The 24,949-nt window shown below is 39.5% G+C and overlaps 1 protein-coding gene across 2 annotated transcripts in view; it reads right to left on the bottom strand.

Annotated features, from left to right (window-relative positions):
* Positions 1-24,267, bottom strand: part of TNPO3 (transportin 3) — a 111,821-nt gene extending 87,554 nt beyond the window's left edge. The window contains exons 1-2 of one of the 2 annotated variants that reach the window (XM_036758571.1): positions 23,748-24,267; positions 2,703-2,903 (exon numbers count right to left, since the gene is read on the bottom strand). In XM_036758571.1, coding sequence (XP_036614466.1) covers positions 2,703-2,903; positions 23,748-23,867 — 321 coding nt within the window. In that variant the 5' untranslated portion in view covers positions 23,868-24,267. Of the gene's footprint in view, positions 1-2,702; positions 2,904-15,032; positions 15,164-23,747 lie in introns of those variants that run through there. The other variant, XM_036758572.1, reaches the window with a different exon arrangement.
* Positions 24,268-24,949: the final 682 nt, after the last annotated feature.

Genomic DNA, 24,949 nt, shown 5'->3' with positions numbered 1-24,949 from the left:
TGAGATACAGCCATAGAAGTGGTATTTGCTATGTCAAAGGGTATGCACATTTTTATAGCTCTTTGGGCATAGTTGGTGGACTCTTTCAATTTCTATTTTACCCTCTGGATCGAAGATATCAGGGCAGTTTTCCTTGATAACTTCTTGAAATATAGCATCTACATTCTTTTGTTGATCATGGCTTTCAAGTAGTCCAATAACTCTCAAATTATCTCTCTCTATTTTCCAGGTCAGTTGTTTATTCCATGAGATATTTCATCACATTTTCTTTTATTTTTACATTCTTGACTTTATTGTATCTTGACATTTCAAGGAATCACTAGCCTCCACTTGCTCAATTCTAATTTTTAAGGATTTTCTCTTTTTTTTGCACTTAATAGTAATTTTTTTCCAATTACATGTAAAGAGTTTTCAAATGTTCATTTTTGTAAAATTCTGAGTTCCAAATTTTTCTCCCTCCCCCCTCCCCAAGACAGCAAGCAATCTGATATAGGTTATACATGTGCAATCACGTAAACATATCTCCACATTAGTCATGTTGTGACAGAAGAATCAGAACAAAAGGGAAAAACCACAAGAAAGAAAAACAAAGTCAAAATAGTATGCTTCAATCTGCATTCAGACGCCATAGTTATTTCTCTGGATATGAAAAGCATTTTCCATCATGAGTCTTTTGGAATTGTCTTGGGATCATTGTATTGGTGAGAATGTTGGGAGTTCCAGTCTATGCTCTGTCATCTTCCAGGAAATTCTTTCTAACAGTCATTAGAGTTCAAAGGGACCTCAGAAGCTATCTAGTCCAAACCTCACGTTTTACAAATGAGAAAACTGAGGCCCATCACCTTCATCTCCTTCTTCCCCCCACAAACTTAAAGACTAACCCTGGATTCCAAGGCTCTGATAAATGAACTTTTCTCTATCTTGCCCAGAAACAGGCCTCTACAATACTTCTTGGTCATCTCCTTACTATGCCTTAGTGAACACATCCTCACCACCAGCAACAACTCTACTTCCAGATCTCCCTTAAGTATAATATTTCCCCATTAGAACATAAGGTCCTTGGCAGAAGGAGCTGTTTTAGCTGCTTGTGCTTATATTTTCTGAACTTAACACTCTGGAACATAGTAAGTGCTTAATTAGTGCTTCATCTATCAATCTACAAAGGAGGTTATGTGACTTGCCCAAGGACATACAGCTAATAATGAGCAGAAGTGAGATTTGAGCCCAGGCCCTCTGACTCCAGAGCCAGCATTCTTTTTGCTATACCTTAGTAGTTTATTATATTCACGATAAAAAAAATGTTTAAATAATACACATGTACAAAAACAACCCATTCCTATGCAAGTCCTTCTTTAGTATAGCATCTTTAAAAGCAGAGATAAAGTCACTAAAGAAAAAGTTTAACAGTTTGAAGTCTCCATATTATAAAAACATTCATTCACCTTGACTCTTCCTTCTAAATACTATCTGCTGCCTTTTTAAAAATCTCTTTATTATGACTTTAGATATCAACAAACATGAACATTTCTATTTGCAAAGAATAAAAAAAGATCGTATATGAAACCATGAACTTGTTATATAGCTTTTTAAAAATGTATTTTATATTTAAAATGATATGGAAAAAACGCTCAGCTTCTCTGTGCCTCTTTCTAAACTTCCTTCTATTCTCTTCCACGTGTTTTTTAATTGTTTCATTGATGGCCTTTTCTTTTTATGTCACTATCACTCCCAGCTGAATCTCTCCCACCAAGCCCTCCCTTGTAACCAATAAGTAAAATTAAGAAAAAATAAACACACACATTGGCTGTTTGTAAACATGTCTTACTAGGTACCTCTAGTCCATCACCTTTCTACATGAGCATACCTCACATTTCTTTAGTCATGTCTGGTCAAAGCACTGATCAGAGTTCTGAAGTCTTTCAGAATTATTTTCCTTCATAAAACTGTGGTCATTACATAAACTGTTCCCCTGGCCGTGCTTACTTCACTCTGCATCAGTTCATAAATGTCTTCACAATTTCTGTGACTCCGTGATAGTCGTCATTTCTAATGCTGCAATATTTCATTATGTTCATATCACAATCTGTTCAGCCATTCCCCAGATGACCGATACCCTATCCACTGCCTTTCTAACTGAGCCCTCCCTCTCTAACATCTCTACTTTGTAAGCACAACCAGTCAGATGCTTTCTTATGAAAATTTAAGGGGCTCAGTATCAGATAGCTGGCAACTAGCTGGCACAATGGACAGAGTGACAGGAATACGGTCAGGAAGACTCCTCTTCCTGAGTTCAAATCTGGCTTCACATTTACTAGCTGTGTGCCCCTGGGCACATCATTTAACCTTGTTTGCCTCAGTTCCTTATCTGTAAAATGAGCTGGAGGAGGAAATGGCAAACTATTCCATTATCTTTGCCAAGCAAAGCCCAAAGGGAGTCAGGAACAGTAAGACACGACTGAAACAACTGAATAACAACAACAAGTCAGATAACTGCCCCTGCCCCAAGTGTTCATTGGTTCAGATGACTGAAAAAATTCTTACCATGCCACATTAGAGCAGGAAGCCTGGAATAAGGGCACCAATGCTCCCCCTGATTTGCTACCAACATTGATTATAACATTGTCACTACTCATCAGGTTAATCAAAACCTGACAACCCATCTTGTACAAATGTTTTCCCTGAATGGAAGCACAAAGATTTACCTGAGTTACGATGACAGGAGATAGGTCTTTCAAGTTCTGGATATGTGACAACAATGAGTCCCGTAAAGAGGCATGAGAGTCCGTTGGGAGTTCATAGAATGAGGTCTGAATCTTCATTTTCATCGTCTGTGCTGCAAAATAGCACGATTCTACATCCTGCCGGATCTGTAACAACTGGTCCGAGATCTCCCACGCATGAACCTAAGGACAAATCAAAAGAGAGATCCTTAAGATCTTTTAAAGACCGAGAAGATGACCATCAACTGAGAAGTGCCCATCTCCAAAATGATGGGACATGGATGTCATTGAATAAAAACTGTCCCCAGGTTATCCAGCTTTTAAAAGCTTATTCCGAGTATACATTTGTGGAAGCTTATTTGTAAAATGGATTATGTGGATTTAGTATTTCATTTGTATCATTTTCTATTTTTAAAAAAAGGAATTCAGAAACAAAGAATTATTAAAGATGACTAATCCAGCTAGTTTTAGTCATATAACAGAAGCTTGGTCTAACATTATTTGCTATAAAGGGAAATCTGACATGCCAGGCCCATCTTGGGACTCAGTTACTGAAATACCAAGGGACTTACTAACTGAAATACCAAAAGAACCTTATCATAATACTGTGTCATGTATAGCAGGCCCAGGCTATGGACTTTGAGGCTAACACTGTAACAGTGTTCTACCTTACTAAGAATCAATAAACTGTCAACACCTAAGATTGTATCGGGACTCTAGCAAGAAGCACAAATGAACATCTTAACTACAATACAAACCTAAATTCACCTACATGTGAGTTAAGGAGCAATCTGGTTTGTGATTTGACTGACTACATTTTCATTATGTTTAGGCCACATTACAACTCATCCCGAGGAGGCTGGTGTTAAGGATCAGACTTGAGACTCAGGCCAGGGGTCAGGTTCAGGATTGGTACAAAATGAGATACTTGAAGACCAGCTAACAATTTTTTTTAAATGAATTTTACTTAGCTATAGCATGGAAAGGCTATTCAGTAAGAACACAGAACTGATTCAATCTTTCTCACCCTCCCTGTCTCTGCTTTGGCCACAATGATACTTGATCCGCTAGATCTACTTACATGGGGATGTGAAGCCAGAGGTATGAAGCTAGAAGCTCCTGACTCTCATCCAGATAGGCAGTAGGAAAAAGGAAGGAGTATTTTAATAGGCAAATGATATCTTAGTATTATTATTAAAAACAGTTTTGACCTCATGGACCCCGTCAAAGAGTTCTCAGACCATCAGGGGATCCCAGAGGTCCTTGGACCAAACTTTGAGAGCTGCTGTTCTAGAGAAAGTCCAGGACTGCCACACCTGGTGGGTCTGGAGGTCGCTATCACCTCCCAAATTGAGAAGTTATGCATATTCAACAAATGACAGTTGACAATATTTATCATCTTCAGAGTACAAGTTTTTAAGACACAACATGTTCACATCTGTTGCTAATTGCTAAATTTACTTTCAAGTATAATTTACTTTCTTTTTCTTTTTTTCTGGAAAGTAAAGAGATTTATAAATATGCTAAGGAACCTGCTCTCACTAATAGCAAATTCAGATTTCTGGGGTACAGATTTGGTTTTTATAATCTTTCTGCCATTTAGGGCATACCACAATTTGCTTTCTAATCTCACCAAATCAGTGGGGGTCACTTTCCAATGGGGCCACAGGTTACATGGGCTTCTATTTCAGAAATCCTGATCACTCAGGGCTCCCATTTTTCCCCACTGGCCTTCTCCCACTTCAATGAGGTTATCTGAATCTAATCCTAAAGGACTATCACCAAAACATGGCAGGCTAGGCCTTACTTGGGCCGATTTGGCAGTGCGGAGTAGGAAATAAGATACAGATCATCTAACAAAAAGAATAACAAAAGCTAACAAAAAAATATTTCCTTAAGCATAGGATGAAAAGGATATTCTACAAGGATAGAGCATTAAATCATTTGAGCACAGTTATCCTGCCTCTGCTTTGATCATGCTGGTGCTCAGGTCACAAATATGTGAAGCCTAAGGAAGGAGCTCCTGACTCATAGCTTGGCTTTAGTACTAAGTCCTGGACCAATTAAGTGCTGAGGGCCAATTTTGATACCTTTCAAGACAAAACTAACTTAGCCCAAGTGGGGGAAAGTTGTTCCTATAACATCTGCCTACCAAATGATAGGGTTTTTTGGACAAAGAAACTCATGAAATCACTTATCTTTCAGAAGAACTTAAGTAAAGTCACTGTCACATCATCGACCCTCAAATACCACATAACAACTAATCAGCCAACATGCCATATGCTATGAACTGGCCTTGCTTTCTTGTTTTTGATGGTTACAAGAGGTCCTGATAGAACACAGACAAGGTCAGATTCCCAAGCCAGTAACAATATTTGACCTTTAGATATTACTTTGGCTCAAAGACTAGAATTCACACTTATTCAACATCTATGAGTATCTAACTTTGTGCAAAGTTAAACATCATCAGGTATTACCACTACTTCTGTGCAAGACAAACTGGTTCTGAACCCATTTTATCCAAGCATCCTACTCTCATCTGACCTGTTCTATACAACTGAAGTCTATCTACATTCATATAGACTCTAGCAGTGCTGAAAACAGACTAAGCACTCACCGACTCTTCCATCACCCAAGCAATTATTAAGGATTTAAAACACCTTCACTGTGTTAGTTAACAAATAAACAATAAATTTCATTATTTTTTATTTTAATTTGCATAGGTATCTCCAGGCAGAAAGATGGTGAGAATCAAAAGGCAGAAAAAAAAAGACATACCTTTTAGAACACAGAAAATGTGGGGACTTGCTTTGCTTGACTATTTACATTTCTTTGTTACAAGGACTTTATTTTCTTTTTTTTCCAATTGGGACATTGTTCAAGTTTGCATTATATTCAACTTTAATATAAGCTTCTTTTTGCTAATAACTACTTTCTACATTCACATCCACCAATGTCACTTACAATATGAAGATGATTCCTAATTCTTAATCTCTAGTCCTCTGCCTCCAACTGTCTATTAGACGTTTCTACTTGGACAACCAACTGTCAACAGAGATGAAGGCGGAATAGCACTTCCAGATCTCAAACTACATTATAAAGCAGCAGAGTAGGGGCAGCTAGGTGGCGCAGTGAGTAGAGCACCGGCCCTGGAGTCAGGAGGACCTGAGTTCAAATCTGGCCTCAGACACTTGACACACTTACTAGCTGTGTGACCTTGGGCAAGTCACTTAACCCCAATTACCCTGCCTTCCCCCCTGCAAAAAAACAACAACAACAAAAAAAAGAAAAACATAGAGCAGCAGAGATCAAAACCATCTGGTATTGGTTTAAAAACAAGAGTTTTGTAAAAGCAAGTGACACCAAAAATAAGAGGTCTACTGGAAAAAATTTGCAAAGGAACAGAACGAAGTTCAAAAGGAAATACAGACAAGAAGGATAGTTTTGAAATGAACATGTAGAATTATTTATCCTTTTTTTAAGCACGCAGGTACAAAATGGAGGGTCAGGTTTCACACAGAATCCTACGTTTTCTGCAGTGTATATGGAAATGGGTATTTAATGTTTAAGTTCAGAATAAAATTTTTTTTCAAAAAAATGTCATTCTGTTGTCCTACGCAGAAAAGCAGAGGTTCTTAACCTTTTTTCTCTCAAGAATCACTCTAACAGTCTGATGAAGCTTATATTCCCCTTCTAAGAGTAGTATTTTTTAAAAAATTGAAAGAATTGCTATATTTCAGTTAAATGTTCATGAAAATAAAGATGTAATTTTTTGCCAACCAAGTTCACCCTCCTTTCATGTTAAAAACCCCTGAGCAAAAGGTATACTTTATTCAGTCATGTGTCAGAAGCAACCCTAGCCAAATATATATATAAACACATTTTCTTTCCATCAGAGGGCAGGTAAATAAGAAAAACAAAAAAGAAATTTAAAAAAAATATGGCTGAAAATGTGGTCAAGAAGCATTGCAATTAGAATCCCATTCTTCCTAGACAGACTGGCAGATATTCCTGATCTGCAACATACCATAAGAGTCTTGGTTTGAAAGAAAGAGAAAGTTCTTCCTATTATCTCAAAGCCAGTTGACAGTGATAGCAGCTGGTGATAAGAATCGAGGTACTCCAAATGGTAAAAATGTGCAAAATGCCTAGGAATTACTCAAAAGAAAATGAACTTCCCAAGCTGTTAAGTAATATAGAAAAGTCTTTCACCCAACATATGAGACTGAGCACCAGCATCATTCCTGGCAAAGCCCTAATGATGCACTGGCTGCCACAGAGGAGTTTTCCTGAAACAACAGGTTATATGGTTTGCTACTTATGACTGGACCACTGACCATCAATACTGATCCTCTAAAAAGGACCCATCAGATATTTGTCCTTGCTACCTCTACCAAGGCTAGCCTTTCAGATGTAAACATTCTAAATCTTACTAATGCCTACCTACTTCAACAAGAAGTGGTTATATAGACCCAGATATCAAGAAGAGATTTTTGACCCGGAAAAACAGAAACATAAAATTACAGAACAGTTACAAGGCTGATTCTAAAAACAAAGAAAAAAACCAATGGACTTTCAGCTCCTGCCAAAAATCAAATCAAAAAGGTTCCTCAGCTCTGTGGGTACCTGTATTTAGTATTCTCTCCCCAATGGAATTTATGCTCACAAACTAGTGCTTTTAAATACTTTGCAAAGAACTTATTAAACTATCTGGAATAATAAAAAAAATCTGAGAACCAAAAGGTAAGGGTGAAAAAAATCAGTTCCCCATCAAACTAACTATAATGACTTCACATATATAATTGATATCAAATTGCTTACCTTCTCACCTCACAGTGGGGGAGGAGGAGAGAATTTTGAACTCAGAATTTTAAAAAATGATTGTTAAAAACTTTTTACACGTAATTGGTAAGTATTTAACAAAATAAAATATTTAAAAAATAAAGACAATTTCAAACATCTGACTCAATGGCAGTTATAACTTTTTTAAAAATTAGAATAGTTTTCACTCTATATTTAGTTCTACTTAATAAGAGGGAGATTAAGGAGTTTTTTTTTTCTCTTTATATTAATCTAAATAACTAAATTCATCTGGGGACAAAAATCATCTTGGATAAGTACAAACTTTGGCATATTCTGAGCACTTAACAAATTCATGAAATTAATATTACCATACTTAATCTTTTCTATTTCAATACACATCTAACAGAATTGTGTCAGAATTATTATGACAGAAGGCACTATTCACTCCAATTTACCAAACATTTAGTAAGAATCTGGTATGTGCAAAGCATTATGCTAGGCAATGGGAATATAAAGCCAAAAAAAGAAAAGAAAAGAAAAGAAAAAGTCCTTGCCCTCAGGAATCTTACACTTTTCAGAGATAAAAACTTGCACAAAGCTAAGTAAGCAAGGCAATCTGAGAAGAGAGGTATATCTAACAACTAGAGGGATTAGGAAAGACTTCATGAAGGTAGTAGTACCTGAAACAAGGCTGAAAAAGAACAGGACTATCAAGCCAAGATGTGGAGAGCATACAAGAACTAAAAACAGAAGGGCAAGTTCAGGGAACAGCTATTAAACCTAGTCTCACTGGAATAACAGACTATATGAAAGGCAAGGATATGAAGACTAGAAAGTAGGTTGCAGGCAGATTATAGAGCAAGGGTTGTTAGCCTTAAAAAAAAATTTTTGAACTTAAAAAAACATTTTGGTAATTTTATCAATATAATTAGTTTCCTCTGTATTCTAAATATGGATATGGAAGAGTTGAATACACATACTACAGACACAGTTTGATGTAAGAAATACATTAATAGGGAAACAGGACAGGGGAGGCTGTGTTAAACTGGAAAATACCAGGGAGGCAACCTGAAAACAACTTTCCGATCCTGAAGAAAGCAGAATGGGGAGACAAACAATCAGAATCTAAATAACTGCTACTAAGCATTTTAAAATTTTATTCTGAGAATGGGCCCCACAGCCTTTGTAGGACTACTAAAGGGGTCCAAGAAACAAATCAGGTGGTGAACTTTGTCATAGAGGGTTTATTTAAACAATCACTGAAGAGTTGGAAAGGATCTCAGCAACCAATTCAGCGCAACATCCAGTCTCTACCTGAAGACCTCCAAAGAGTCTGAGGAGTGTATATTTCACCCTAGGAAAATAGATCATTTTAGGCTTGTCAGACCTGTGCCTTGGAAAGATTAATTTTTGTAGAGGTGTGAAGGACTAGAGAAAGAACAGAATGGAAGCAGGAAGACCAATAAAAATCTACTATAATAATCCAGGCAATAAGTAAATAAGTCCTGAACAACACGTAGAAAGCATAGATAGCAGACATGTTGTGGAAGTAGAGTCAACAAGACTGGTAGTTAAGAGACCTTTTGATGTTCTTGTACAAAACTGTTAAATCACAAAATATTTCTCTGAAGAGTACATAGGATATTATTTTCATTACAAAAATTTCTGTATCCATGAAGTAAAAAAGCTGTGAAGTTTAAAAAAAGTGGTTAAATGACATGACCTAGGTCTTTTACTCCCGTGACTTGCATCCATCACTGCATCTAACATAGCACCTCACATATGGTTGCTACTCATCAAATGTTTGTCAAATGCACAAAGGTGGAAAAAAAGAAAAACAACCATTAATTCTATTTTTTATATAACAAATTTTCATTTCAAGAAAGCCTGAATGATAAATAATACACTTTGTGTTGAGAATTGTCCATCTTTTCTTTGCTTCCTTGTGTTTTCTTTTGTTCTCTGCTGTGCACTTTTTAACTGTTTTTCCCTCCCCCCCCACCCCCCTAGAAGGCTACAATATAGTTTAGATATGTTTCTCAATATATACATACAGATACAGATATATACATACACTTACACATATATACCTGCATATCTAGACATATACTTTCCCAAACATACTCTACTCCTGATCTTTGTTTCTATATTTGTGCATATCGTTTCCTATCCCTCCTGCCTCCTCTACTTTGCTTCTACCCACTACATTGCCCTCCTATTAATTGCCTACCCCCTTCCTCCACCAACCACCCTGTCCTATTACTTGCCTTCCCCCTCCAAGGATCTCTCCCCTATCCTCCCATTCCCATTGATCTAAATGCCCTTTACCTATTCCCTCATTCTCCCCTCTAAATATCCCTCTTTTCCTAATCCCTCCCTTGTCCTCTCCCCCCTCACTATACCCCTACCATTTTATTTTTTCTAAATTTAGAAGACTTTTATACTCTTCTAAATATATATGTATTGTTCCCTCTTAAACCCATTCCTGATGAAAGGAGGTTACCAGAACTACCAGCCCTCCTCCCCCATCTAAATCCTCGGTATCCTTTCTTCCTCTTGCACCTCTTTTGTATAAAATAGTGACTGTTTTTAGCTGTTTCTAAATGGTTTTACTTTTTAAATTCATATCACAGTCAGGTTTATCTCCCTCTTTCTTATGAGCTCAACAATTATTAATGTTAGACATACATTTTACATTTTATGTTATATAAAAGGTAAGCAGTCTGTTCTTGTGAATCCCCTTTGGTATGTACCTTATGTTTCTCAAGTGGTTTACTTGAGTAGCCTTCTACATTATTCCTGATTTCTTTGGAGGATATATTGTTTTCCTATTCCTACTCCAAAATGATAATAATCCCAAAGAGAACTACTTCAGAGCATTAGGCCAGGCCAACGAAGAGATGCATAAAGTTTGGAGTCATAATCTATCCTATTCTTCCTTGAATTTTTCCTCCATCTCTGTCATTTGATTTTTAAAGTCTTTTTTTAAGATCTTTTATAAATTCTTTTTGGGCAAGTGACCATTTGACATTGCTCTTTGGGGGTTTCTTTACTTCAATATCTTCCTCTGAGGATGAACCCCAGTCATCTCTATTCCCGTAATAGATTTATATGGTTGGATTCTTTCTCCTTTACCTGTGCATTTTTTTGTGTGGTAATAACTTGATTTTTGTAATCACCTCTAGCCCTGGGGTATGGGAAATGTTGCCTCTTGCCCCAGATCTTCAGTTCTCTCCTTTAGTCTGGAACCAAAGCCAAACCTCCAACCTCCTGTAAGTGCGCCAGAGGCTTTCTGCCCCACTGCTTCTGAACTCACGGGCATGTGCTGGTTCCTTCTCGCCCCCACCACTCTTCACAGACACACACGACTCCCCTCACTGTCCCGGGGTGAAAAGTTCCAGTAGCTGGGGCGGAGGCAGCCTCTCAAACCAACTAACCCCCGGGGCTTGCTGCTAATTGTTTAAGTGGCTCCCAGCTTGCTGTTAAAACAGAACCTAGCCTGGACGTATCTCCTCGAAGATATCAAACCTGGTCCTAGGGTTTTTCTTCAGATCTTCTCAAAGTGTCCGAGGAAGACCCCGGGTCGTACCCCTATTTTTCTTTGTCTCCACCCACACTTTGTTTGCCCTAAGGTGCAATTTTAACTATTTTGTGGGGGGAAAATCTTGAGAGCTTGGAATTTTCTAGCCTACTCCACCATCTTCCCAGAATCCTCCCAACCATTAATTATTTTTTTAATATTTTTTTAAATGTTTTTTCTTCTTTTTTCTAATTACATTTTTTTTCAGGGGGGAAGGCAGGGCAATCAGGGTTAAGTGACTTGCCCAAGGTCACACAGCTAGTAAGTGTGTCAAGTGTCTGATTTGAACTCAGGTCCTCCTGACCCCAGGGTTGGTGCTCTACTCACTGTACCACCTAGCTGCCCCGCCCCCCCCAACCATTAATTCTTAAGTCAGTTTAGGAATGGCTTCAAAGCAAATCCCATATAAAAAAATCCATTGTTACATGACTGTAATTTGACACAATAAAAGTATGAAAAAAATCACTGTTCTGACTATAGGGATACATTTTCTAAAAATACATGCACCTTTAAAAAGCTGACATCCTTGTTTTGTGTCTTTTTCAAGAGACTTAAAACAATTTCATATGTGCTAACAAAATTGTAAATAAGGAAGGGGAGAATAAAATATCTATAAACCATAAAAGATCATTTTTTTTAATTTTAAAGCATCAGTCACAAGAAATTGTTTTAACATTTCGGATAAGCCATCCACTCCAGAAGTACAGCAGACAAGTATCTTCACCTTGGAATACAGCTTTGCTATAACCAGTATTTTAAAAACGCACATTTGTTTCAACATGATTGATATACAGGAAAACATTTTGAGCCTTAACTCACATTTGTTTGCTGCACAAGATTCCTTCTATAAAAAATAGTGACAGAACTCAAGAAACTGCAGCACTTGACAATAAACCACAAGCTGCAACCCTAATTCCTATGCTCACTTCTACAAACAAACTTCAGGGCTTTTGTAAAGGTAAAGTTGTATATTTATTGTTTAGCTTCTGGTGCAGTAGGAGCACTGGACTGAGAAGAACTGGTCTGAACCACGCAGGGGGCCTCGGAACAGAAGTCGCTGAACTTGCTCCTGGGGTTCAAGGCCACTCACCAGTCCCTATTTATTGTAGCATTTATTTCTTCATCATTTAATATATATCTAACTGTGCTACCTTTTTTTTAATATATCACTGACAAGGGTTTTGAGCCTTGTGTCCCTAACCTCACTTACCCACAAGCTCTTTTATTTCAAAATTTTGCCTACAGCAGTGCTTTTTGGGAATCTACGTATGGAGATGTAGCAGAACTGATTGTATTTGAATTCAAAGCAAAAGCGGAAACATGGATGAGTTCAGGAAGAATGAGACCTTAATCCAAGAATATTACAACAAATAAATTTAACTTCACAAGGAAAAAAAGTCTACATAATCTGTCCACTTTAATCTCCTATTCTAAAATCATGACCGTTGTTAGAGGAATAATGCTGAGATCCACTTTTGGGGAAAACTTAGGTGAAACTTGTAATACAGCCATAAAACAGGATATACATAAGATTTCATACCAAAGTGGATAGGCGAGTTGTTCTGAGCTTTGGAAAAGTCAAAGTTTTCTTCCAACAAGCATACTATCTCACAGACTTAATAGTTAATACAGGAAGAGCCCCAAATATCTTGCAGATGAGTGATAAAAACTGTTGAGGAAGAACATCATCTGACCGACCCAGAGAAGAACAGAATATAAAAACATTAGATTTATTCAAAGACAAGGATTCATGCTTATTTAACCTTTTCTGAGTACCTACACTGTACAAAGCTAAGCACTTATTTATTACGACACCAAGAAAGATCACCAAGCAAGACAAACTGGTTCTGAACCCATTCTGAATCCAATCATCCTACTCGAACTTACTTGAACTTTTCTATACAAGTGAAATGTCTTCTTCTCTGAAGTCTACCACCATCTATAGACTCCAGCACAGGACTGAAAATGCAACAAGCACTCACTCACTGACAGTTTTAATTTTGTAAGTTCTGAACAGGTAAGTAACAAGTTGCTCATACCACTAGGTAAAATGTCATTCTATTATGTGTTGGTTCTACAACCACAGCCTACCTCCAAGTCCCAATCCTTTCCATTGGCCTTTGGTCTCTAGGAAAACTGAAAATCACAAGAGTAATGAGTCAAACAAAAAATGCAGAATGTCAGTGAGACAACAAGCATTTATCATGTGCTTACTATATGCCAAGCACCATGTTAGACACAGGCTACAAAGAAAGCCAAAAATAGTCCCTGGCCTCAGAGCTTACATTCTAAAAGGAAGCTTAGAATTTAAGGCTGAAAGAGATCATCTAGTTCCTACTCTGCAATAACAAAGGATGAAAGTCATTTTCCAGTGCAAGTTTCAATTTGTAATATGACTTTACTTGATCTGATATTTTAGTAGTATGCTCCCTGTCTCCTCCCCTCCAAATATCTTTTTCCTTTATCCATATTGTTATAATCATTGTATATATTGTTTTCCTGTTTTCAGTTATTTCACCTACATCCACTATGTTTCTCTAAACTTTTCATATTCCTCATTCTTTGATAGGTAATATTCCATTACATCCCCATGCCATAATTTGTTTGGCTATTCCCCAAATTAAGGGTTTTTACTTGTTTCCAGTTCTTTGCTACCACAAAAAGCCCCATTATGGTGAATATGGAACTTTGTTTTCTGTCTTTGACCTCCTTAGGGTCAAAAATCTCCTGGCAGTGAGCTCTCCAAGTCATAACGTATGGGCATTTTAACTTTTCTTCTTTTTTTAAATCCTAATTCCAAAACTGCTTTCAAGAAGTCAAGAAACTCACATGATCTAAAAATTCACTGTGTTCTGATTATAAATTTAAACATGCGTGCACACGCGCGCACGCGCGCGCGCGCACACACACACACACACACAAATACGGACTACAGCCATATGAACTCCAAGGCTGTTGCTATCAATGCTATGCTTTTTTGAGAATTCAATTCCATGCCTGACAGATACAAAATGAGGTCAAAGGAAGAATAGGATAGATTATGACTCCAAACGTTATGCATCTCTCAGTTGGCCGGGCCTGATGCTCTGAAGTAGTTCTCTTTGGGATTATTACCATTTTGGAGTAGAAATAGGAAAACAATATATTCTCCAAAGGAATCAGGAATAATGTAGAAGGCTACTCAAGTAAACCACCTGAGACCAGGGGCAGTTTGTATAGTGACTAAACCACAAGGCTCAGAACTGGAAAAGGAAATTCCTTTCTCTGACACTGACTCAACAACCTCTCAGGTTGAGACTAAGACTATAAATTACCAAAGAGTAGCCAGTCGGTGCTAGTAGAGGAAATTTATTCACTGGGAGTTCCCTACACTGATAAAATCACAAGGTAACAAAACTCAGTAAGGCGTGATCTCTGATCACTATTTTCACAATTTTAAAGGGCAAGGCATATTGCAGGTGAGTGATATATTGGGTTACAGATTTGTTTATTTTTCCTAGTCACCACACAGGTTTTCAAAAGCAGCCCTAACACAGGAATTGCATGGTTTTAATGGTAGATTGCTATCGCTCACTGTACTTCCAATTTCTGGACAAATTTAATCAGGCTAGAAAAGACCTTGGGTCATCTAGTCCAACCTGCTCATTTTTAAGATGAGGAAAATTAGGCCCAAAGAGGTTAAGAATTAAAAGATAGTTCCAGGATCTGAACCCAGGTCCTTTGACTCCAAATCCAAAGCTTTCTACTGCCTACACTCACAAAAACGAAGAAGAATTAATTATTTTTGCACTAATGAAACCATGGTATCAGTAAAAATAAACCAAATCCCGATATACTAATTCACTAAGCCCACTGTTCTCTTTTCCCTTTCAATAAAGGCACTTTTTTAAAAATAGGAATTCTTTACAAGGAGAGAATAAAGCACTTACACGTCATAGGACTTTAGAGCCACAGATGCCAGGCTTGGACTAAGCTCCACATTTCAGAAGGGACCATCTCAAGTGAAGCCTGGGGCTCAGAGTCAACAGGAGGAACCTGCAGCTCCCACATTTCAAAGGGGCTGCAACAAGAGAACATTTTCCATTTAATCACCCAATTCCAACTTCCTATTTCACAAAAGCAGCAAAAGGGCCTTTACATGGGTAAGGCAAAGGTCTACTCCCAAGAATACTTGGCAGGCTATATAGAGCTCCTTCACTAATGAGCTCAGTCTAAGATCCTTTCACAACAGATACAAAAAAAGTGGTTTCCCCCCTTTAGAAAAAGTGTACTGTTTTTATATGACTCATCACAACTTTGAAACTGTCAATAGCTCCTAAAAGTGCTAACCAGTGAAATCACAATCATTCCCTCAAAAATACAAGCACACATCCAACAGCGGCCCAAGGATGTATGACCTGCCCCAAAGTGAGATCAGTATTGCTCATTTATCCTACACACACACCCTAATTAGTTAAAACTCTTCACTGGGTATGGGAAACCCAATCAAAAAGTGCAAGGCACTGACCTAGGTGTTGCCAATAATAAGACAAAACAACAACAAGAAAAAAAACCCCTAACCTCAAACTTATATTCACTTTGGGGGGAGAATGGGGAGGTGGGGTAAACTGATGACACAGGTTACAAGAGATAAATATGCACATGAGAATTCAAGAAGGGAGAGTGGGAATAAACAGCCCTCAGGAAATATAAAATTTCCTAAGTAAATAAATGCAATAAAACACTGTCAAATTGTTTCAGTTTCAGGTATCGAATAGTTTAAAAACTTTTCAACTACTGATTCACTCGCTGAGTGAAGAATGTGCATCAATATAGAGGCATACCATGGAGATATTGTGGGTTCAGTTCCAGTTCCAGACTGCCACAATAAAGCAAATACCACAATAAAGCTATTCACAGGAAATTTTTGGTTTCCCAGTGCATATAAAAGTTATGTTTGCAGTATTCTGTAGTCAATTAAGTGTGCAACAGTAGTTCCTAAAAAAAAGTACATATCTTAATTAAAATATTTTATTGCTAATTTTAAAATGCTAATCATCAACTGAGCCTTCATCGAGTCATAATCCTTTTGCTGGTGGAGGGTCTTGCTTCAATGTTGATGGCTGCTGACTGATCAGGGTGGTGGCTCTTGAAGTGTCTGTGGCAATTTCTTAAAATAAGACAACAATGAAATTTCTCCCATCAAAGGACTACTCCTTCCACCTGAACACTTAGAAGCCATCACAGGGTCACTAATTGGCCTAATTTCAATATTGTTGCGTCCCAGGCCCAAGAGGAGAGAAATAGACAGGGATGAGGAGAGCAGGCAGAACACATATAACATTTATCAATTAAGTTTGCCATCTTATATGGGCATAGTATGTAATGCGCCCAAAAAATTACATCAAAGATCAGTTATCACAGGTCACCATAACAGATATAATAATAATGAAAAAGCTTAAAATATTGTGAGAATTACCAAAATGTGACAGAGACATGAGATATGAACACGTGCTGTTGGAAAAATGGCTCCAATAGACTTGCTCAAATCAGGGTTTGCCACAAACCTTCAATTTGTTAAAATAAATAAATGAACTAAAAAAGCAAACCACAGTATCTTTAAAGTGCATAAAGTAAAGCACAATAAAACAAAGTGAAATAAAACAAGGTGTGCCTTGCTGTGCTCCTAGAGAACTAGTAATTCCTACTAGAGACTGAAACAATTTTGAAAAACAACAGAGAGGACAACTTTTCAGGTATCTCCCATTCAATTCCATTAAGTACAACAACATGATCTCACTTGCTGAATTATTAAATTAAAATTTCCCAAATCAGGACAAAAAATGCCCAAGAGACAAGCAAAGGAAGAACAAGTTCAATTTACCTGAAAGTGAAAAAGGAATCCTTTGAAGTTAGTTGATTTTCTTGCTAGCCCTTTTATTTGTTACCACCCTGACAATAGTAATTTCATGAGGAAACTGTGAGTCCTGCCACAACAGGCTGTTTTTAGTGACAGTATTTTGAGTGGTAGGGAAGAGTGAATGGAGATTGAAGAGATTTTTTTTTAATGATATCAGGCAATTTGAGGGACTCATAAAGTGACCAGCATAAATTAAAAGCATTTGTTCTGATGCAATTTATTTTGTAAGAAAGCCTAAAACCTAGCAACCACGATAAAATTGAAGGGGGCCAATATACACACCACTGAGTGAATCACAGAAAAGATGGAAGGAAAGAATTTAGGAAAAAAATAACACAGACTCCAAGAAGTAAGACTCAAATTCAGATAATACATATAACCCAGTAGAGATAACCAAAGTTTTCTGGAAGGAAAATGGCTCATTCACTTAAGGAAAACAGACAACTTTCATCTTGGCAACATCTTCTATAACAACTAGAAAGTGGTTGGGGGGGAGAGACAGAATTACTTGCTCTGGATATAAAATAAATTTTTAAAAAAAGCATCTTGTCTGATTCTGAGCTCATAATTTTAAATAACACAAATAATAAACACAGATTCCTTAGTTAGACATGTTTTTCTAAACAGTCTAAGCCATTGAAAGGTCAGACAAAAACCAAGTAGAAATAAGCAACTAAGTGCTGCAATGCTCCGGCCCTAGAGTCAGGAGGACCTGAGTTCAAATTCGACCTCAGATACTTGACACTGACTGTATGTGTGACCCTGGGCAAGTCATTTAGCGCTAATTGCCTCTCCTCCCCCGCCCCCAAAAACTATATGCCCCACCATGTTCTATCTTTATCTCAAAGTAACAAGTCACTGAGAATGAGGAAAAAGACTGACTGCTCTCCCCAAGTGTTCAACAAAACTACACATTCCTTTGGGTAAAATTCCTTTGCTCTCCAGGCTGCACTCCAGACTCTCCCAGACTTTCTCTACAAATGTTTCAGCCCAGGGTACCAGTAGCTTTTTAGTTCCCTTTTATGTGCTGTCTTCTCTCATTGGAATGTAAACTCTTAGAGGACAGACTTTCTAATTCTATTTGTATTCACAGGGTTTAACATACACAATTAAGTGCTTAATAAATATTTGTTGACTTGACTTTTCCTTCTAAATTAGCCCTAGCCAGTAGGGAAGGAAGGGTTAACCTAGTTCTGGCTCATCTCGAAAGATGTGTGTCCCACACAAGGAGATGCCCTGCAAGGGGTCACTTCAGGGCAGATACAAGGACCCTGGACCAAACCCATACCCTGAAACCCGCTCAAAAAAAACCATGAAATTACAGTGAGCAATCCCACTTTAAAATAGGAAATGCATAGCTTGAAGCTATTAAATAGTATGTAAGCTGAGTGCCAATTCTGGGACTTCTCTCTCTTAACCACTAGCCCTTAGCCCCACTTAACTGGAATAATTTCCGGACATGTGAACCAGAAGAATATCTGTTGAGATCCCTTCCTGTTCTAAAATTATGATTCTGTAACTCTGTGAACGTGGACTTCATTAATAAGCTGGGTTCCTTGAGGATAAGATATTTCAAGCAGAAGTTTTTCAGATTTGCAAGGCCATCATGGAATTATAATTTAATACACTGAGCTATACATTCAAGTTCAAATCCAAGACCATATCTACTTTGGAGGACAGATACCATAAGAGAAGAGCAAAACAGGATGTATAGGGAATAGGTCAAAACAGCTCGAGTAGAACTCTGCAATAAACCACATCGACCTAAAAATCTTCAAAGTTCAGGTAAAAGATCTGATCAAATGGGTATAATAATCATAGAGTAAGGCAGATAACAACAGTTAACTTTTATATTACAAATTTTACAGTTTACAAACCTCTCTCCTCTCAAAAATCTTATGAAATAGGTTGAGAAAGGCCACTAGCTGTGCTTTAAGATTAATGCAAACCAGGGGGCAGCTAGGTGGCATAGTGAGTAGAGCGCCGGCCCTGGAGTCAAAAGGACCTGAGTTCAAATTCCACCTCAGACACTCCACACGTTTACTAGCTGTGTGACCTTGGGTAAGTCACTTAACCCTAATTGCCCTGCCTTCCCCCTTGGAAAAAAAAATTAATGCAAACCAGAGACTAACTCTCCTAGAAAGAGAAATCATATTGGTACTTTATATCATTAGGAACAGAGGATCATAGATTTAGGGCTAGAAGAGGCCTTAGAGATCTTCTAGCCTAGTGGTGTCAAACATGTACGTACAAAGAAACACTCTTGAGTGCTGACTTGGATTATGTAATTGGGCAATATTTAACAAAATAAAAATACAATAAAACATGGATGTTAACATGTAGTTTTCTAAGTCAACAGCACCCACAGAAATCCTCATGTACAGTTTAAGGCCCCATTTCAATTTAAGTTTGATAATATCCCTCCTTTTGTAGATGGAAACTAGAGAGTTCAAGCGATTTGCCCAAGGTCACAAAGGCTGTGACCAGCAGTGCCAAACCCAAGTCCTCTAATTTGAAATCCAGCAAAAAATTCTGATTCTGAAATCCAGAAATTTTTCCACTATGCTGGTCTGTAAATTTTCGGCATCACTGTAAAGCCGCAACAAGCAAAAAACAGGACTACACTATACTACCACCCTTCAATTGTAGAGTCAGCCTGTAACCATCTGGTTACAGCTTAGTGTTGAGTACACCCCAAGGAAACAATCATCAAAGCGGTGTGTAACAGTTGTTTTTTTTTTAAACTCTCACATAGCTCAATGATTGACTATACCACAAAAGTTGCTTTTCATTTTTCGGCTTTCCCATAAACGCAAATGACAAATAGAGGGCATACTAGCTATTACAATAATCTTCATTTAATACAGGAAGACTGGTGGACTTGAAGGTCTGGAACAGCCATGTCCATCCATCCATCCATCCTTGACTAGAAATACAAAAATACCCATGGAATCCACAGTAGTTTATCAGTAATCAATAAAACCATCACCCCTTGCCCAGAGTCTCAGCTATAAAAAAGAATATTTACCTAAATTTCACTCATTTTCCTCATCTGTAAAATGAGGAAGCTGGGCTTGATAATGCAGATAAAATTAGTTCTTAGTATAAAGAATTTCAGATTTCTTCTAGCTCTAAATCTGTTTTAAACTAGCCTAAACTGCTACAATTCAATAGTAACCATATTCCTCCTGCATCAGATTGTAAATTTCTTGAAAGCAAGGGCTTACGTTTGCAAGGGGGAGACAGGAATAAGCATTTATATAGCATCCACCATGTGCCAGGCACTATGCTAAATGAGTTTTACAAATACCTCATTTGATCCTCACAACAATCCTAGAAGATAGGTGCCAATATTATCCCCATTTTACAGATTAGGAAACTGAGGCAAACAGAAGTTAAAGTGACTCATCCAAAGTCACACAGCTAGTAAGTGCCTGAGGCTAGAACTCCGGTTTTCCCAGACGCCAGGCCCAGCACTCTATCCACTGGGCCACCAGCTGCTCTACCTTTGTAGCCTGAGTATAGAGCAAGGTCTTGCACAGCCAGGATTTAACAAAGAGGCAATTAGGAGGCTTAATGTAGGGTGCAGAGTGTAATGCCTGGGGCAAGAAAGACTAGGGTTCAAATCCTGCCTTAGACACTTTATTAGGTGACCTTGGATGGGGCACTTCACCTGTCAAATGCCTCATTTATAAAACAAGGAGAAATAATAGCACCTATTTTGAAGGACTGTTGTGAGGATAAAATAAGAATAATATATATAAAGCACCATATAAATATTAGTTTTTATTTTATAAAGAATTCAACTAGAAATGCAGTGACTTATTCATATATGCATAGCTCTCTTTCAGACCTTCCTAAACTTGTATCAATAAAGAGAGAGCGCACTAGCAGAAATCTCCTCCTCCTCTTAAATATTTTCAAGTCTGTCTTGTTTGGTCATGTGTAAAACCCCCTTGTCACTTCCATCTGTTCTATTGCAATCGTCTAAGCTATCTCCCATCTTCAAGTCTCTCCACTTTCCAATCCATACTCCTTAAAGCTGCCAAAATAATCCTCATGAAACACAAATCCGACCATGTCATTCTCCTGCTCAAAAAGTTCCAGTGGCTCCCTATTACTTCTAAAATCAAAGTTGAATATTGAAGCCCTTCACTAGAAGGCTCTACCCTACCTTTCCAGACTGATTCCATTCCTTCCTTTCCCACACTTACGTATACCCAAACTAGCCCACCTGCTGTTCTCACACAGGACACTCCACCTCCTATCATATGCCTTTTCACAGCCTCCTCACCTCCACTTAGCCTCTGATTGGTTCTAGCTTATTTCTTAGCTGAGCCCAAGTGCCACTTCCAATATGAAGCCTTTCCCCAGTTCCCAAAGCTGCTGGTACCTTCACCCACACATATACCACCATAACTGCCTTGTGTTTATTTCACGTGTATTTTGTATTTACTTATACGCGTACATGTTGTCTTCTCCAAAAAACTGCAAGCTCCTTGAAGGCAAAGACACCATCTTTTTGGATTCCACATCTTCATCCTTGAGCACAATGCCTGCACATGGTAGGAACTCAATAAATGCTTAAAACCCCCAAATAAATGTCTTCAGGATAAATCACCAAGTCAAACCAATGATTGAAAAGGCAGAGGGAAAGAAAACCCTGACGTTTCAGAAGAACTTCAGGGAACTAGGAATTTCAAAGAGGAAAAGTACTAGGGTACATATGCCACAGCCTGCCTCATTTGTTATGGGAAAAAAATTCCCAAGGATCTAGGCCAAATCAATTATCATTGTCCCAAGGTTAGTCTGGCTCATCTGCTGCCATGGTGCACAGTACAGCAACCAGATTTGCTCTTATTCCAGTCAAAACTATCATCACTTTCCTGTCTACAAAATACACTTCCCTTCCTCTTGATTTAAATTACTGTCTTCAACAACTTCGGTTATTCCGTGTATCTAATGAAGGGATGACTTTTCATTCAATGCTTCCCCCTAGAGTTTGAGTTAGCGGAGCTAAATTAGGACATCTCCCTCCCACCATGTTTAACTGTTTCTTGCCACATGACAGGCTTGTAGGTTTTGGGTAGGATTGCTATAAAAGTCAGTCTCCAAAACAGAGAAAGTTTTTTACTTCCTTTAGAAAGTTTCCAAGATATCAGTTTCTAACTGCCTGTCATAATCTCTGCAGCAGGCTGTTTCTAAGAATGAAGATGGAGAAAGGAAAAGATGGTTGATACATGCAACACAAGGAATGCATCGTATTCCAGAATGTATTCAACTGTATCTAAGTTGGACTACTTACAGATGATTAACTATTGCCTCATATTGAGTTGTCAAGAAAACCAACTGGCAGAAATCCCTGGAATTACAACAGTATGGTGACTTTGAGATTGAGGAGAAAAAAATTATGTTGTACAAAAAAATAAAAAAGAGAAAGTTTCTTCTTGAAACAGGTCTTATGGTAGAACTGAGATTGAAGCAAGCTCTGACCTCCAAAGAGAATAAAAACATAGCTGTACGAGGAGCAAATTTGAAGTTCATTACATACCACTCAAAACAACTTGGGAAACACCTTGAGAAAGCCTCTTTGAATTAACAAATCACTTTTTCCTGTTCAGACCAAGCACTTCCCTCCTATAAAAATGAAGGTAATTTTAACCTATCTTACAAAAATAACTACTCTCCAGACCACAGAAACTGTTGTGTGTTATGATTATCAAGTAACGATATCTACCTTATAAAAATTTCTCATTACTTGAAATCAGGCAAGCCAAAGGAACACACAAAAATAAACAACCACCCACCATATTTCAAATGCAAAGTTGCAGGCTGCCCAGTGTATTTGGAACTAATATGCACTAAGAGATCAAAGGGCAGAGAACAAAAACTCTAGCAAAGAAAAATTTGGAGGGGAGGATTGTAAATAGAAGTGAGAAAAGGGTTTGTCCTGGAGAGAAGGAACGCAAATAAAATGCAACATCCTTTAACTTTCAAAGCATTTTCACATTTGTTAAAAAAAATAATTCATGGATCTATAATCCAAGTCAGTAGCATTAAAAAGTTTTTCCCACATTTCAGAAAAGAGATATTGTGCAGCAAAAGTTGAGGGGGAGTGAGGAAGTAAAGTGAGTCTCAACATGCAATAAAATGATAAGGAGATGGCAAAGAAATACAAAAAGAGGGCAAAATTGGCAGATGGAAAGCCCGAAAGGGGCTAAAAGATGCTTAGAGATATTAATGGATGAAAATGAGGACGGGGGGCGCGGGTAAAACTGAATGGTTGCACAATTACAACGTAGTGGAAAGAAAGGACAAGGCACCCTGGAGTGGGCGTGCTGGACAGGGAAGGGAGGTGGGACAGGGGCTCCGATTCAAAGAGACGAGGAGGGGACATGGCTGGGAGGCCCTTAGAAGCAGTCAAAGAGCGGGAACCCGTAAAGGCCTGAACTCCCAGGGGGCTCCAGGCCAAGGAGATGGCTCGAGAGAAGGGATCGGACCCTGGAGGAGAAGGGACCCAGAGCCTTCGCTGCCCCTTCTCTTTAGAAACTTCCACCAGCCGCGGCTCGGCCGCCGCGCCCCGCCCCGCAGCCGCAGCTCCTCCCCTCGGGCTGCACGAGGCCCCGCGGCCGCACCTGGACCCGGCAGCCTAGCCGGGTCCGGGCCTGGCCGGAGGCCTCTCCAGCTCCCGCGCCTTACGCCCGCCCCCCGCGGCGGGCCCTGGCCGGGAGCCGGCCCCGCTCACCGATCGCTGCAGCTCCCCGAGCCAAAACGAGGCGCGCTCCTTGCCGCTGGGGTCCGGGTCGTGATAGAGCGCTTGCACAGCCTGGTACACCAGCTGCAAACTCGGCTTCGTCCCTTCCATTGCGCCGGCTCCTGCTCTTCACACGCGGGGGCTCCGGCTCCTCGGGCTTCGCAGGTCCTCACTGCCTCGGCCACGGCCGCTCCCTGGCCAGCGCCATCTCCTCCTCCTCCTCGGCCGTTACCGGGGCGGGGGGTGTCCCGTGCAGGTTGCCCCCCTGGAAACAGTGGCCTGGTCGCGTTCGGGTTCCCTCTTTCTTCTGTGCCTGCGATCGGTTGCCGGCGTCACCATCGGGCTATCCCCGGATCAGCCTGGGAGTCCGCGTGTTCTCTCTCCACCTCGCTCTCTCCCTCCCACCCAACTCTGGGATCCTCCAGCCTCAGCCGGCTCCCGCAAACCACAGAGCCTTGCAGCAGGAGTACCGCTCAACCCGGACCGGAAGCAGCGACGCTGGTGCCTTAGCGCACTTCCGGCGGGGCCGCAGCAAAAGGTGCTCCCCGCCTTTCAGGGCCCCCTTGTGCCGGAAGTGACCCTCCCGAGCCAGAAACCGAATAAGCGCGAAAGGAAGCTGTGCCTTCTGCCATTGAATTCCCGTGGAGCCGCGTTCATTCCCACGGATCCGGGCCGGAGAAGCCGGTTCTTTTTGGTACTAGAAGAAGGGCTTTCCTCCTGACATCTCAAGCTGCAGCCTGGATACACCCTGAGGTCCCTGCGGCGCTTCTTCCACATGGGGTCCCCGGGGCTGCGTCTCTGAGCGGGGGTCGATTTCCTCCACTGTCTGAGCGACCCCCGACACTCACTCTCTCTCTCTCTCTCTCTCTCTCTCTCTCTCTCTCTCTCTCTCTCTCTCTCTCTCTCTCTGTCTTCCTCTTCCTCTGTCTCCCTCCCAACTGTTCCGTCTTTATTTTCACCAACGTTTGGTTTCTTTTGTAATCCTCTGTATTTTATGAATCTGAAAACACGATTCTGAGAAAAGGTCTATGTGTGAGCTTCACCAGACTGCCGAAGGAGCTCTAGGACACAAAAAAAGGTTAAAAACCCCTGAACTAGAGGATTTCTAAGACCCCTTCCATTTCCAAATGCCATCATGGGGTCAAATCGGGTTCCCCCCGGCTTGGATCCTCCGAGCGCAGCCGGGACAAAGT

The sequence above is a fragment of the Trichosurus vulpecula genome, chromosome 5 (assembly GCF_011100635.1).
Source record: "Trichosurus vulpecula isolate mTriVul1 chromosome 5, mTriVul1.pri, whole genome shotgun sequence".
In the NCBI taxonomy this organism is placed as follows: Eukaryota; Metazoa; Chordata; class Mammalia; order Diprotodontia; family Phalangeridae; genus Trichosurus; species Trichosurus vulpecula.
Note: the sequence above shows the minus strand (reverse complement) of the source record. Positions and strands in the feature narration are given on the sequence as shown.